Source organism: Pseudophryne corroboree, chromosome 6, assembly GCF_028390025.1.
Source record: "Pseudophryne corroboree isolate aPseCor3 chromosome 6, aPseCor3.hap2, whole genome shotgun sequence".
Taxonomy (NCBI): Eukaryota; Metazoa; Chordata; class Amphibia; order Anura; family Myobatrachidae; genus Pseudophryne; species Pseudophryne corroboree.
In genome coordinates, this window is record NC_086449.1 from 248,096,992 (window position 1) to 248,113,807 (window position 16,816).

General features: G+C 43.4%; 1 protein-coding gene across 3 annotated transcripts in view; it reads right to left on the bottom strand.

Moving 5' to 3' along the window:
- Positions 1-16,816, bottom strand: part of MAN2A2 (mannosidase alpha class 2A member 2) — a 165,312-nt gene that overhangs the window by 33,182 nt on the left and 115,314 nt on the right. For all 3 annotated transcript variants that reach the window (XM_063925858.1, XM_063925857.1, XM_063925859.1), the window contains exons 16-17: positions 3,880-4,002; positions 886-1,000 (exon numbers count right to left, since the gene is read on the bottom strand). In XM_063925858.1, coding sequence (XP_063781928.1) covers positions 886-1,000; positions 3,880-4,002 — 238 coding nt within the window. The remainder of the gene's footprint in view (positions 1-885; positions 1,001-3,879; positions 4,003-16,816) is intronic.

Here is a 16,816-nt window from a genome sequence, read left to right on the forward strand (position 1 = left end):
GGCGTAAATTAATGTGCATCATAGCTTTCAGCTTGCAGATGCACAAACCCCCGCATTAGACCTACAGATTCCCGCAATAGAATAAGGCAGTAAATCAGGCTTCTATGACTGCTCGCAACTACAGCCACTTTCTGTTTCGAATTACTGTAGGTCCTGTATCTCAGAGGTCATTTGTTTTCAAGTACAGGAGTAGATGCACTGAGGCACCTTGGTGCAGAAACAAGGTTTTATTTTTGCAAAGTGACACAGGCATTACATAAGTTTGGTAGCATTTCTAAAGTGTTAAGACATCAGACTTTTATATTTTGCATAGTGTAGCTCTTCTGATGTCTCCGCCTCCCTACAAACCTAGATGCACTTCTATTTAGCAGAGGCTTTGAAGTGCACTGGACAATCCATTCAGGTGCTTCAATGTAATACCAAGGCATCCAAAGAGGTCCATAAAAGGTCTAAATCTAGACTGTAATACAATGGGATTACTGGGAGAATAAATTGCTGTGTGTCAGAAAAAAAAAAAAATCACCCCTCCAACATCAACAATTGCATAGATTCGCTCACATAAGGATTACATCACTACAAACACTATATATAATCACAACTTATATTTTAACCACTTAACGGACGATGTTTCCATACAAAACTGTTCATAACATTGTTTTAATTTTTTTTTAATTTTTATTTAATATAGTTTAAAAAGCAATTTAAATGTTATATTCTGCACATCTGCAGAACGGATCCCATCGTCAAAAACGGGGGGACACAGTGGGGCATTGCGGTCGTATATGATCAGACCATGCCATTTAAGTGGTTCATGTCTTACTTAACATCTTGGGAAATACAGATAAAAGCCAGTGCACACTTATGATCACCTGAAGAAGCACTGACCTGGTAAATTGTACAGTCGTATGATCTGCTGAACATGTTGAAAGTGGCAAGTCACCTCCGAAAAGAATGGACCCTCAATGATTCTTACCACTGGTGGGTCTTTGGGTGTGTACAGCTGTAACAATGAACACACATACATCATCTTATACCAGGCAATGATCCTCAGTTCCAAATAGCAAAATAACATTTTGCTGCTCCCAAAGTTAAATCTCTCTGCACATTTTAAATCTGCCCAACCTGCAGTGCAACATAGTTACTCCTTTTGCTCCCAACACAGAATCTGCCCCTTAACGACCATTTACCAGATTACCCGCAACTAAAAAGTCTACAGTAAGGGGGTCATTCAGACCCGAATGCACCCGCGCGTCTGTACGTAGCAGCTGCATTTTAGTGGTCTGCACACCAGTCGCCTGGAGCCTTTTCGGGGCGGCTGCGTGACGTCACACGCAGCCGCTCCGATAAAAAAAATGGCCATAGAACGTCTAACAGCGCAGCCGCACAAACAGCTTCTGCTGATTAAAATGATATGCGGCATGCCTGTATTCTGTAATTGTGGCTATATCTGAATCCGAAATGCCAAGTAACAGTGTTTTCCAGGAAAACACTGTAGCATAATATTTTGGATGCATATACAGTTGCAGTCACACATAGAATATTGGCATGCAGCATATAATTTTAATCAGCAGAAGCTGCTCTTGTGTCCTATTGCATTACACTGCATGTAAGATGCATTTTCGCCAAAATAAATATGCAAAAAAAAAAAAAAAAGCGCTCATCGCTACAGAGTCACACGCCACTCACGCGATTTATAGTACACACAGCAAAGATGTAAGAGGACACATCTGTACAGTGTACCATTTTTATACAGGAACATAGATTGAGAAAACCAAAACCATAAATGCAAATGATTCACTTGGGGGCCAATTAATTTAGCTGGGCTTTAGTTCCCGAGGTAAGTGGCCAGAGCTATCAATTACTGCCCATGGTAAGTGACTAGCCCTGAGGATGCCCCCAACTGAGGTACAAACCAAAATCCTCAATTACTAGTGCTTATAGGCTAGTCGCTGGTGGTAAACTCCAGGCACTTAACCTGTCAGTTAGGGCTTATTGTGTGTTAGCCAAAGGCTTAACACAGGAAATAACTGAGTAACTCCGAGAACTTAACCTGAGAACTAAAACCTCATGATAAGTGCCATGGCTAACTAAATTGGCCCCTAATGTGTTTGTCCACCAACATACAGTGGGGCAAAAGAGTATTTGGACAGCCACCGACTGTGCAAGTTGACCCACTTAAAAAGATGAGAGAGGTCTGTAATTTCCATCATAGCTACACTTCAACTGTGAATCTCAAAAAAAAATAAAAAAAAAAATCAGGAAATCACATTGTATGATTTTTAAACAATCTATTTGTATATTCTTGCGGAAAAATAAATATTTGGGCAATCAAAACGTTTAACTCAATACTTTGTAATATAACCTCGGTTGGCAATTACAGAGGTCAAACGTTTCCTGTAGTTCTTGACCAGGCTTGCACACACTGTAGCAGGTATTTTGGCCCACTCTTCCATGCAGATCTTCTCTAGATCTGTCATGTTTTGGGGCTGTCGCCGGGCAACACGGACTTTCAACTCCCTCCACAGATTTTCTATTGGGTTGAGGTCTGGAGACTGGCTAGGCCACTCCAGGACCTTGAAATGCTTCTTGCGGAGCCACTCCTTAGTTGCCCGGGTGGTGTGTTTGGGGTCATTGTCATGCTGGTAGACCCAGCCACGTTCCATCTTCAATGCTCTTACTGAGGGAAGGAGGTTTTTGCCCATAATCTCACGATACATGGCCCCATTCATCCTCTCCTTAATACGGATCAGTCGTCCTATCCCCTTTGCAGAAAAGCAGGCCCAAAGCATGATGTTTCCACCCCCATGCTTCACAGTGGGTATGGTGTTCTTGGGATGCCATTCATTATTCTTCTCCCTCCAAACACGGCGAGTGGAGTTTATACCAAAAAGTTTGATTTTGCTCTCATCTGACCACATTACATTCTCCCAATACTCCTCTGGATCATCCAGATGGCCACTGGCAAACTATAGACGGGCCTGGACAGGTGCTGGCTTTAGCAGGGGGACCTTTCAGGTTCTGCAGGATTTCAATCCATGACGACGTAGTGTGTTACTAATGATAACCTTTGTGACTGTGGTCCCAGCTCTCGAGGTCATTGACCAGGTCCCCCCGTGTAGTTCTGGGCTTATTCCTCACCCTACTCAAGATCATTGATACCCCACGAGGTGAGATCTTGCATGGAGCCCCAGGTCGAGAGAGATTGTCAGTTATCTTGTATTTCTTCCATTTTTTAATAATTGCGCCAACAGTTGATCTCTTTTCACCAAGCTGCTTGCCTATTGTCGAGTAGCTCATCCCAGCCTTGTACAGCTCTACAATTTTGTCCCTGGTGTCCTTAGACAGCTCTCTGGTCTTGGCCAAGGTGGAGAGGTAGCAGTCTGACTGTTTCAGGCTGTGGACAGGTGTCTTTTATACAGATAACCAGTTCAAACAGGTGCCATTAATACAGGTAACGAGTGGAGGCTAGGAGAGCTTCTTAAAGAAGAAGTAATAGGTCTGTGAGAGCCAGAAATCTTGCTGCTTGGTAGGTGTCCAAATATTTATTTTCCACAAGAATATACAAGTAAATGGTTTAATAATCATACAATGTGATTTCCTGGGTTTTTTTTTTTCAGATTCTGTCTCTCACAGTTGAAGTGTACCTATGATGGAAATTACAGACCTCTCTCATCTTTTTAAGTGGGTCAACTTGCACAATCGGTGGCTGTCCAAATACTTTTTTGCCCCACTGTACATTCTGGGGACCTCAAGAAATTCAGCCTGTGTACATTAACTTAAACACTGTTTGATCAGATATTGGACAAGTACAAAGCAAACATAAAGGATGACCCATGATTTCTTCTGTATATGGAACATGTGGATTTGTTTACTTTGTACCTTGGCGTCTCCATCAGGTAAGAAGAGATAAGCTCCACTCTTGTCCTTGGATGTGCGAGTTCCATAGATGAGAAATTCCATGTTAATCTTCTGTTCCTGCTCCTCTTTGTCTCGTTTAATACTCTGCAGAAATCAATAAGTAATTACATAAATCAAAACAGAAATACACACTCTAAACAGCATACAGGTCTCTTACAATATATAAAACGCAAAACAGACAGCCATTAAACAATTACTTCATCAAAGATCAGTATAGAAGAATAACTTCCACTTCTACTAAGATTTACTTTCATTTTTCCAAAGGATTATCCCTACACTATTCTTATTTATGATTACACCAAAGCCATGTATGCACAGATATAACAATATAGCAATGACAGACAATTTCATTTTTAAAGTGGAACTAATTCTGTCTTTGGTTGGACAGCCTGTATTAAAGTTACTCTTTTAATTAATATTAACTGATTTTTCAAAAGGGACCATTAAATAAAGAATAAAACATCATTGTATACATAACAATGCATTGCAATGCAAACTTCAGTCAGAATCACAACCTGTGTGAAGTCTTAAAGCATAGTTTATAAGAAGGCATTCTGTAGTATAGCACACGCAAATATTTATTTATGGCTGACACATGACCAATTGTGCACAGGTAGCAAATGTGCCTCACACCGGCAGCAGACACATGAGCAGATGCTGCAGGAATAAGACAGGATGTGTGGCTTCACTGTTAGCATAAAAGAAGGTAAAAAAAAGTACACAATGCATGTTCAGCAGACCGAACAAAATAGGATTTTAATACTGACAATGCTAAATTCCTTTGTCGTATAACAACCCTTTATGAAGCTAAGAACACTGTACGCTGTTTACTTAAGAAGTACCGTAATGGTACGCTAGTTGCGTAACGATCGCTCAGCCGTAGGCGAGACGCTCAAGCGTCACGTTCGCTCACGGCCCAGCGATCACAGGACACGTTATTGGTTATGTCTAGGGTAATGATTCGCTATGGCGTAGCTTACGCTCGAGACCACGAGGAGGTCACCAGCGATGCAGACGCTCACAACACTATACCTTTATGATAAAACCTTATACCAATGAAATACACTGAATACCTTAATGTGAGTACAGGGTGTAAGTGCAACCTTGTGTAACCTGACTAACTACAAAGCTGCTTGAGCGTCACCGACGCTCAAGTGAACACTTAACACTATAGAAAATACACAGATACTGGTTTAGGTTCCAAAGCCTATTAACTGTATTATATCTAATATACTTGTAAAAGGGGATAACAGTACAAATGATACACTACAATATAACAGAGACTTCCTAACCACAGAACTAAACAATAAATACAAAAAGACAATACTACTCTGACCTAAATGCAATACAATACAATGCTATAATACTATGAGAGATATAAGGGAAAAGAGGAGAGAGAGAGATGGAGAGAGAGAGAGAGAAATTGGCTCACAGAAAGACAATGATAACGGAGAGAAACTTACGCACAAAGGGTATGATCGCCTGCGCCTCGATATCCAGCTCCCGGCTATCAGCAGATAACCGTTGATGAGAGAGTGAGAGCTGGATGTGGTCGGCCTGCCTATTTATGCCCCACACACAATGCAATCTCCTGGTCCTACAATCCCATTGTCCATTGGCCGAAGGAATTCGGCCCTGTATCATAACAAAAGGTCATAGGGTGATTCATACAGGTGGGCTGTGACGATTTCCAACAGTTCAGGTGGGTGGGAAACTGGGTTTCCCGCCGCATACCTGAGTATGTGTAATTAATAGAAATGGACATAAACTTCTTATGTCCATAACTATTCGCACGAGCGATTAATACGCTCCAAACCAACACCGGAATATTGCTAATTAAATACTCTTCCGATGGGTACAAAACACTGCTGTATGATTCCTGTTAGACCCTTCGTACGATATAAAGAGGGATTCCTCAGCTCTGGGACATTGTATTTTAACCAAACTTTCAGAATCTATCAAAGGGACCATGATCTATAAACTACATTAATTGTGAAAATATGTAACGAATGAGTCGCACGCTACGACTACATAAACTCTACCGTAAATGCGCATACCGCGCCTGCGAGTGCACGCTATTGCGGGTATGCGCCTCCACGGGAGAGCGTACGCACGCGCAGCGCGGACCAGTGTGCGGTGCAAATATGGCAACGTGCATTGAGACATTTTTTCTGACTTTGACAGTCCACCCTTTGGCAGTCAATAATAACTGCCACAAAACATTTAAGGAGAAAAATGTAAGTCAGGGGTTAATTGATTTCCATGGTTGGGTAAGGGAGGAGAGAGGAGAAGGTGTGAAGAGGGTATGACCTAGTGAGATAGCAGAAGCATGTGTGTATGAATCCATGTTTGGGGGGTCATGTATCATCGTGCCGTACGTGTTGTAAATCAAGCTTCGAGGTATTGCGAAGTATACATTTGAATTCCTTCTTATCCTGTGGTACAGGTCTGTGGATGGGCTGTCAAACTTTACCGAGCTCTTTTCGGATTTTGAACAAAATGGGGAGCACATTTTAGTTGATGATACATGAATGGGGGAGGTATGTGGTTGCTGATATCTGTGCCTGTATTCCCTATCGTCTATGTGTGTCATTACCTGAGGGTTGTAGAGATGAAGATAAAGAACACTTATGGAAAATGCAATGATATTCTATGTCAGGGAAATGTACATCTGTCGTCGAAGTTGTGTTCGGTATCTGTTGAGAGTCGTCTTCTTTGCGCTGTATTGCTCCTTGGGCATGAGCAAATAGCTTTGTCTGAGCCATCAGATTTACAAAAAATGTTGGGCTAGCGTGAGTTTAAAAGTACTAGGGAAACTGGGGATCCATGGCAAAGTTCATCAAGTGTCCATATTTAAAGTTGTCAAATCTTCTTCTTTGGTCAATCCGTTGTCTGTATACATCTCGTCTCGTCAGCTTCCTCGTCCAAGGGGGTCTTTGTATCTTGGAGAAAAAGCAGAAAAACAGGTGAAAGAAACGGACCGTATAATCGCATTTTCATCACATCCTGGTTTCTATCATTGGGTCATAAATCAAATCCAGGTTAATTACGGTTTCCTCACTCCTCAAGCTCATCACTTTTGTACTTTGTTTGCACCTCATTAAAGCCTGCCCGCATCTAAATATCAATCCAATCGATATAATGACACCCAAGATACATAGTAGAAACTTTCCAACATCCATTATGACTCCTTGAGCCCACTCTCCCAAACCGGAGAACCAATTTCGCGGGTTCAACCATGACACCCAACTAGTCAGCTCATTACCTACAGCAGCAAGGGTGAGATTGTGTTTTCGACGAAATTCCCACTTCAATTGGAGAATATCGTCCATCTTTTGGTCTATGACCTCTACCGGATCCTCGGTGCTATTCGTGATATACGTGCAACACTTTATGCCGTACTGTGTTGCCAATGTAACACAATATCCGCCTGTTACTGCTGTAAGATAATTAAGAACCATTCTATGCTGTACCAGTTCTGTTTTGTAAGCTTGAAGTTCTCTTCCTGTGTATCTAAACGTGTCATCATACATTTCAGTGATATTATCTAACAAATTGGCGAGTGCGGAAATGTATCTATAATTCATCACTCCTCGAGCGGTACGAGTGAAATCTAACGCTACCAGAACCTGAATCCCGGTGGATTCATGGATAAGATCAGAGGCCGGATGCTCTAACCTTTCTGACAGTTGTCTTTTAACTCGGTGCTCGTAATGAGTGTGAGTATAAGGAGCTTGGGCACCACGGTGTATGTCCTTCATTTTGTCATGTGTTACAGTCATCACTTCAGGCAATACTTTTCCAATATAACACAATCCTTCAGAGTTTGGGGCAAGCCACTTGTACGCCTTTCTCCCGCATATGAAATATGCATCATCGGGGAGAACATAAGGGACGGAGAAGGACATGATCATGTTACAAACCTTCCAGGTGAAATCTCCTGACCCTAATTCTTCCATCTGCTTAATGCACGTATCGGTTTGTACGATATGTGCACAGTATCCTGGTGATACCTCTCCAACTCTAGTAATCCTATTTCCTAAGGTATATCGATACCGGAAAGATTTTCCTCTACTGGCTATGTGGCGTACGAGCTCTGTATCTGTAGGCATTCTATCTGCTCTGTGTGAAAAGGTCATGGTAAGGTTGCTCCATGACACTTCCCAATTTCCCGGTTTTCTAGGATTGGAGATGTTAAAACATAAGAGGGACCTATCCACATGGTATTGGTGGAGCTTCAAACTAGGAGGGCTGGAGATGTTAAACCTCCGGTCCACCGGTCTCCCACCACTTAGCTCAAGTACCTCCCCTAACGTTAAAGGAAATGGTACTAGCCCTGATTTGCTGTGACCCTGAGGTACTTGAGAGCATACCCAACAATCTGTTTGGTTTAACACGTTACCCACTAAGGAGTGATAGTCACTCAATGGATGCCGGTCTATATGGATATTAAAACTAGATTGGCATTTCTTTATGCATCCATCTTCAACCAGATTATCACAGAGCCTACAGATACAATTTTCTTCAGCTAACAATCCATCACAATTTCTTCTATCGGATCGTTTTCTGATACTCGCCTTTGCTTGTTGGTTTGGTTGATCTTGGAAAACTACGCCTCCATCATCATAATCGGAACCCATTCCAGAACCTCTTTCGACCTCTATGGTACTCTCGCCGGAACAGACTGCTCTGGTCAACATCATGGTTAACATCAAAATCCGGATCACAGTCTCTTGGGGCAAGTCCATCTTTGAGGAGGAAATAGAGAAGAATGAGAAGGGGGAAAAAGAAATTTTAAGGGAGAGGGGCTGGGAAGTGGAGAAAAACAATAAAAGGGAGAAGGGAGTTGACAACTGCTTTCGATCTTCAAGGCTCAGGTGCCGCCTCAGTCCTCCTGGAACAGACACTCCAGTGATACAACCTCTACCGTCTGTTCCTTATCACGGGACTTCTCGGGATCAGCAACCTTCTTGCAGTGGGATGAATGGACCCAAGTCTCTCTCTCAGCAACCTTCAATGCTGTGGTGCTGGTCAATAAGACCTGGTATGGTCCTTCCCATCTATCAATAAGACAACCTGAGCGTAGAAAATTTCGTATCATTACATAATCCCCAGGTTCAATGTCATGACAATTACTATCTGGTAAATCAGGAATCACCAACTTCAGATTATCATTTTGATTCCTCAACTGCTTACTCATGTTAATCAAGTATTTTACAGTTACTTCATTGTTACATTTCAAATCATCCTGAGGGTTAATCATGACATGCGGTTGTCGACCAAACAAGATTTCAAAAGGGGACAGATTAAGAGGGGACCTGGGAGTGGTTCTGATGCTATACAAAACAATGGGTAAAGCTTCTGGCCACGTCAATCCTGTCTCTGCCATTACTTTACTCAATTTATTTTTAATAGTGCTGTTCACTCTTTCGACCTTCGCACTCGCCTGTGGACGGTACGGAGTGTGCAGCTTGCTATCAATACCCATCAACTTACACATTCCTTGAAAGACATCACCTGTAAAATGGGTACCCCTATCACTTTCAATGATTCTAGGGATACCGTATCTACATACAAATTCCTGCACAATTTTCCTAGCTGTAAACATAGCGGTATTTGTAGCTGCTGGAAAAGCTTCGACCCAATTCGAGAAAACATCTATACAAACAAGTACATATTTCAAATTTCGACATGGGGGCAATTGAATGAAGTCAATTTGTATTACCTGGAAAGGGCCGCCGGCAGGTGGGATATGGGATGGTTCTGTAGGTATTGCTTTTCCAATATTCTTTCTCAGACAGGTAAGGCATGACATTGCTCTTTTACTCGCATGAGAGGAGAATCCTGGGGCGCACCAGTATGCTCTTACCAATTTGCACATCCCCTCCTTGCCTAGATGAGTCAGCCCGTGAGCTGCTTCAGCCAGACATGGAAGGTATGCCCTGGGGGCCACTGGTTTACCATGTCCATCCGTCCAGAGCCCTGAGGACTCCTGGCCATATCCCTTTGCCTTCCAGACTGCTCTTTCCTGTGTGGAACACAAATTCTGCATCTCACACAACTTCTGTGTGTTGATGGTATTAAATACCATCAACTGTGTGGTGTTTGTCCGTGTGGGGGTAGCAGCTGCAAGCTTTGCGGCTTCGTCTGCTCGGCTGTTACCAAGGGATACTGGGTCTTGGCTATATGTATGTGCTTTACATTTGATAACAGCCACTCTGTCGGGTTCCTGTATCGCTGTTAGAAGCCTTTTTATGTGAGCTGCATGCGCTATCGGTGTACCAGCTGCCGTCATGAAATTTCTGAGACGCCATAGCGCTCCGAAATCATGTACTACCCCGAACGCGTATCTGGAATCGGTGTAGATATTGGCTGACTTACCCTTAGCCAATTCACATGCTCTGGTTAGGGCGACCAGTTCAGCAACCTGGGCTGAGTGAGGTGGGCCTAGCGGTTCCGCTTCTATGGTGTCTTGGTCATCTACGACTGCGTATCCAGTACACAAGTCTCCCGAGTCTGACTGTCTGTGACAACTACCGTCCGTGTAGAACGTGAGTTCTGCATCTTCCAGTGGATTGTCACTGATGTCAGGCCTTGCGGTAAAATTTTGGGTCAAATATTCCATACAATCATGTGTATCTTCCTTTGCATTAAATCCTCCTTCCCCATCACTCTCACCTTCCACCCTTTGTGTCTGACCAGGCACACCTGGGAGAAATGTTGCAGGATTTAATGCGCTGCATCTCCTTATGGTGATGTTTACGGGGGCCATTAATGCCAATTCCCATCTTGTAAACCTTGCTGATGAGACGTGTCTGGTTTGGGCAGAATTCAATAAGGCAGATACCGCATGCGGTGTATGGATTGTGAGGTTGTGGCCTAGCACAACATCTTCGCTTTTTGTCACTAGCAATGCTATCGCCGCAACGCTACGCAAGCATGTGGGGAGGGATCGCGCTACCGTGTCTAGCTGAGCGCTGTAGTATGCAATTGGCCTGCTGGCATCACCGTGTTTTTGTGTTAGTACACCTGCTGCGCACCCAGCACTTTCTGTTCCGTATAGTTCAAAGGGTTTCCCATAGTCTGGCATACCTAGTGCTGGTGCCTGCGTTAGGCACTGTTTGAGTCTCTCAAATGCTGTTTCAGATTCGTCTGTATGCGAAATCCGATCAGGTTTGTTTGAAGAGACCATTTCCTGCAAAGGTAGCGCCAATATGGAAAACCCTGGGATCCAATTACGGCAATACCCACACATTCCTAAAAACGTCCTGATCTGTTGCTGGGTTTGTGGCAGTGTCATGTCTCTAATGGCTTGGATTCTATCAGCGGTCAGGTGTCTCAGTCCTTGTGTTAGACAGTGTCCCAAATATTTTACCTTAGCTTGGCATAATTGCAACTTGTCTTTGGAAACCTTGTGACCTGTGTCTGAAAGATGAAACAGGAGCTGTTTCGTATCCTTCAGAGATGCTTCCAGTGAATCTGAACACAGTAATAAATCGTCCACATACTGTATCAATACTGATCCACTGTCTGGTTGGAAAGACTGTAAACAATCATGCAAAGCCTGAGAAAATATACTTGGACTATCTATGAAACCTTGGGGTAACCGAGTCCACGTGTATTGGACTCCTCTGTATGTGAATGCAAACAAATATTGGCTGTCAGGGTGCAGAGGTACCGAAAAGAAAGCGGAGCAGAGGTCAATAACAGTGAAAAATTTGGCAGTGGGAGGAATTTGCATTAGGATGACAGCTGGATTAGGCACTACGGGGAACTGACTCTCAACTATTTTGTTAATCCCCCTTAGATCCTGCACTAGCCTGTAACCCCTCCCCCCATTCTTTTTAACAGGGAAGATGGGACTATTTGCTGTGCTGGACGTTCTTACTAGAATGCCCTGTTGTAGCAAGCGCTCTATTACGGGAAAAACTCCTAACTCCACCTCTGGCTTCAGAGGATACTGTGGGATTTTTGGAGCTATCCTACCATCTTTTACTTGCACAACTACTGGAGCTACGTTTGCCATTAATCCAGTGTCCTGTCCATCTTTTGTCCAAAGTGACTCTGGTATCTGAGATATCATCTCTTCTACTTGGGATGGATTCCTATTTGTCATAATGGAATGTGACATTAATTTTGATGGGGAGTCTAACATGTCTCGTACTTCCTGAGCGTGATTCTCAGGAATGTCCAAGAATACACCTTCAGGAGTACAATAAATGACGCAACCCATTTTACATAGTAAGTCTCTCCCCAGGAGATTGGTTGGTGCCGATGCAGCCAGCAAAAAGGAATGCTTGGTATGCAAAGGCCCTATTGTAATCTCGGCTGGTTTGCTAACAGGGTAGTGCTGGACTACTCCTGTTACTCCCATGGCTGGAATTGTCCTACCAGTGGTTCTCATGCCCACTGTCGAATTTATCACTGACTTGGCCGCCCCTGTGTCTACAAGAAAGTTTAAAGTTTTACCAGCCACATTGATTGCAATCTCTGGTTCGCTTCCAAGACTGGCAATCAACTTAACTGGCTGCAGATTACAGGTATGGCCACACCCTATTGGGTATGCTGACCTCCCTGAATCCCGCTGGGAGCAACTACTTGTGAGGGAGTTAGCTGGGAACTACCAGAGGCATGCCAATCTCTGTTCGGGGGATATCTTTTTGTTTCCCCTGTATGTGGCTCAAAACTCCGCCTCTGTGGACCCTGCTCCCAATGTCGTGTGTTGTGTTGTTGTCTAGGGGGTTGAAAAGATCTTTGTACATTCTTTGTTCTACATTCTCGTGCAAAGTGTCCCGGTCTGTTACAAGAAAAACATGTTATTACACTTGCCTTACCCACAGGATTCGGTGGTACATACGCAGGCTGCCTTGTGGTCAGCGCCTGTATACTTACGGACATCAACTTATCACTTTGCGACTCTCTGTGCCTAGTGATGTTTCTGTCGTGATCAATAGCAGCCTCTCTCAAGCCGGACACTGACAGACCTCGCCAGCATGGTTGCGTGGTCTGAACCCTAGTCTTTAATGTTTCCTTTAAACCATCCATCAGTACAGATACTGCTACTTCCCGATGGTTTGGGTTGGTCTTAATGTCTTCTATACCAGTGTACTTTGCCATTTCTAATAGTGCCCGGTGAAAATATTCTGTTGCCGTTTCGGACTCCTTTTGCTTAATGGAAAATATTTTATTCCATTTAACAACGGCTGGGAAATACTCTTTTAGCTGTAAATTTATCCTTTTTACATTATCCTTGTTGTACACGTCTGTAAGCGGTACATCTTTATCCAATGCACAATCAGCTAAAAACTGAGTTGCATCAACATTGGAAGGTAAACAAGCTCTTAGCAGTATCTGCCAATCCTTGTTGTTGGGTTCTACAGTGTTACCTAGATCCCTGATGTATTTTTGGCTAGCAACTAAATCCTTCCTGGGGTCAGGAAATTCGGACACTATTGTTCTTAATTCCATTCTGGAAAATGGAGTGTACATGGTAATGTTCCTTATGGGAGTGGCTCCAGACACATCTGTTTTTCCATTGGGAACTGCTATTACCCTTACAGGAGCAATTCTAACAGCCTCTTCCTGTGTAGATTCTACAGCTTGTTGTGGTACAATTGTTTCAGTGTAGTGCATGGTGCCGTACTTACCCGTTGACACGACCTCACCTATCCCTCCGCTAGGGGCTTTCACTAATCTCGTGGGTGTCGCTGTGCCTACTGTGGTCTCTGCTATGGTGGCTGCAAGAGAGAGAGCTGAAATTGTTGCTGAATCGTCTTCTTGATCACACTCCTGAGGAAGGTTCAAAACAGGGTACATCTTGCACGGGTTAATACTTGCATGAGTTATTTGGTTAACATCATTAACATTTACAGTGTTACTAAGAGTTTGTATTTTACAACCCAGTGCGTTTCTCTCCGCAATCAACTTCTCTCCTGCAATGTATGGTGGAGGAGGAGCTGTGGCAATCAACTTCCTGACTGCCCCAGATCCTGCCGCCAGAGCCAAACCTCTCTGTATCTCACCTTCCTGGTGCCATAACTGTAAACAATCATGATGTTGAATTCGTCTCTTTGTTGATTTTACGAGACATATCCTCCTCCTTAAATTTTGTAACACTTCTGGACTGAAGCTACCTATTCTTGGGAATTTGTCCCTGTCTTGTACAGTCATTCTCTCCCATTCATCACATAAAGATTCGGTGTGAATTCCATATTTTTCACACATTACATATCGTGCCGACCCAATTGGTCGGTTCACAGAATCAACCTGAACCAGGGTTGATCGCCCCCTACCTGAGCAACTGGCCCCCATAGTCTGCAGGTGTTGCTTAGTCCTCCTTGGATCTCTGTATCAAGGTTTTCAGCAAGCCTTTACAGACAACCAAATTACTCCACAGTAGGCCGGCGGTGGCGGTTTACCGAGTACCCCACTCACTCGCCCACCTCGACCAATACGACCTGATCACACCGATATGGTGCTGGCGTACTCGATACAGGGCCCCTATGGAACCTTCAGTTTACTGGAACATATGAGGGTTACCCGCAGGACACTTACTCTTTCCAGTAAAGTTGGGGTTGTTAGATAGTTCCTGAGTGACCAGCGAACTTCCCTTCCAAAAATAAAAAATTACACAAATCACGTCAGAATGTACAGATAGCGTTTGTGACCACTTTACTCTAATGGTATTAGGTCAGATTACTAACTACTGCACACAATTACGTGTGGTCCAATCGTTCAGTACACGAGCACTACTTGTCATGTACTGAAAGATCAATGGAATCGATGTTTCCGGCCGCGATTCCTTCAGCAAGAGCTTATGGCCTATATGGGTTCTGCACCAACACCCCAGGCGTTGTGCCACTGGACTTTTATAGCGGACCTTTTACCTTACGACCTCCTGGTCTTGTTACCTTATGACCTCCTGGTCTTGTTACCTTATGACCTCCTGGTCTTGTTACCTTATGGTCCGCTATACTCTAATGCTCAAATATTATTTAACCAGGGATGCCTCCCTAGCCACCGTATATGTCACTTACACGTATGTCCCTTGACGAGTACCCGGCTTTCCTTTTGGTTCCACCTTAAAGTTATATAAACTTTTGTATACAAAACACACTCACTCAACACATGTACACTTTGTTTCTATATCTATTTCTGCGCAGAAATTGTCTTTAGGCCAAAAGTGTTACCAATTAGGAGCAGGATCTGTTAAACTAAATTTCAGATTTTTCCAAAAATAGATTTGCGTTATTTACCGCGTCGCGTTATCTACCGCTGTGCGTTACTTATCGCCTTTGCGTTACTTCACTTTATCACAGCTTGAGCTACGTGGGCGTAACCGGACGCTACGTTGCGTAATGAACGCTGCGTGCGTCTGCCTTTGGATTGCGTACGCTAGTCTTTGTTAGCGACACGTGTACGCAATGCAAAGATCCACCGTAACACAATATATATTTTTATCAATGTAAATGATCCCTGATCATCTACCGCAATCCACACTGACTGCCTTGTCTCTTAGACAAATCGTGTGTTGTTCTATACTTTAACTATTACCTTTATTATGAAATAACAGCAAATCTCTTTTTAGCACTTTCTATCAACTATAAAATTGGCAAACAGGAATAGTGATATACGAAAATGAAACAGAAATGCAGATATATGCGTGCGTACGCAAGACAAAAGAAAAATAAACAGTTTTAAAAAGACACAAGCGTTTTGTTCTTACTTCCGGTTCCCGGATTCCTTCAGCACTCTTTATCTAAGCGAAGCAGACGCTTATCCCGTCAGCACTGTGAGACAACCTCCCACCCTTTGCTGGAGGGATAATGTCTGCTGATCTACCTAGTGCAGATATGAGAAGGATAGGACGAGTCCCCAATTGACAATGCTAAATTCCTTTGTCGTATAACAACCCTTTATGAAGCTAAGAACACTGTACGCTGTTTACTTAAGAAGTACCGTAATGGTACGCTAGTTGCGTAACGATCGCTCAGCCGTAGGCGAGACGCTCAAGCGTCACGTTCGCTCACGGCCCAGCGATCACAGGACACGTTATTGGTTATGTCTAGGGTAATGATTCGCTATGGCGTAGCTTACGCTCGAGACCACGAGGAGGTCACCAGCGATGCAGACGCTCACAACACTATACCTTTATGATAAAACCTTATACCAATGAAATACACTGAATACCTTAATGTGAGTACAGGGTGTAAGTGCAACCTTGTGTAACCTGACTAACTACAAAGCTGCTTGAGCGTCACCGACGCTCAAGTGAACACTTAACACTATAGAAAATACACAGATACTGGTTTAGGTTCCAAAGCCTATTAACTGTATTATATCTAATATACTTGTAAAAGGGGATAACAGTACAAATGATACACTACAATATAACAGAGACTTCCTAACCACAAAACTAAACAATAAATACAAAAAGACAATACTACTCTGACCTAAATGCAATACAATACAATGCTATAATACTATGAGAGATATAAGGGAAAAGAGGAGAGAGAGAGATGGAGAGAGAGAGAGAGAAATTGGCTCACAGAAAGACAATGATAACGGAGAGAAACTTACGCACAAAGGGTATGATCGCCTGCGCCTCGATATCCAGCTCCCGGCTATCAGCAGATAACCGTTGATGAGAGAGTGAGAGCTGGATGTGGTCGGCCTGCCTATTTATGCCCCACACACAATGCAATCTCCTGGTCCTACAATCCCATTGTCCATTGGCCGAAGGAATTCGGCCCTGTATCATAACAAAAGGTCATAGGGTGATTCATACAGGTGGGCTGTGACGATTTCCAACAGTTCAGGTGGGTGGGAAACTGGGTTTCCCGCCGCATACCTGAGTATGTGTAATTAATAGAAATGGACATAAACTTCTTATGTCCAT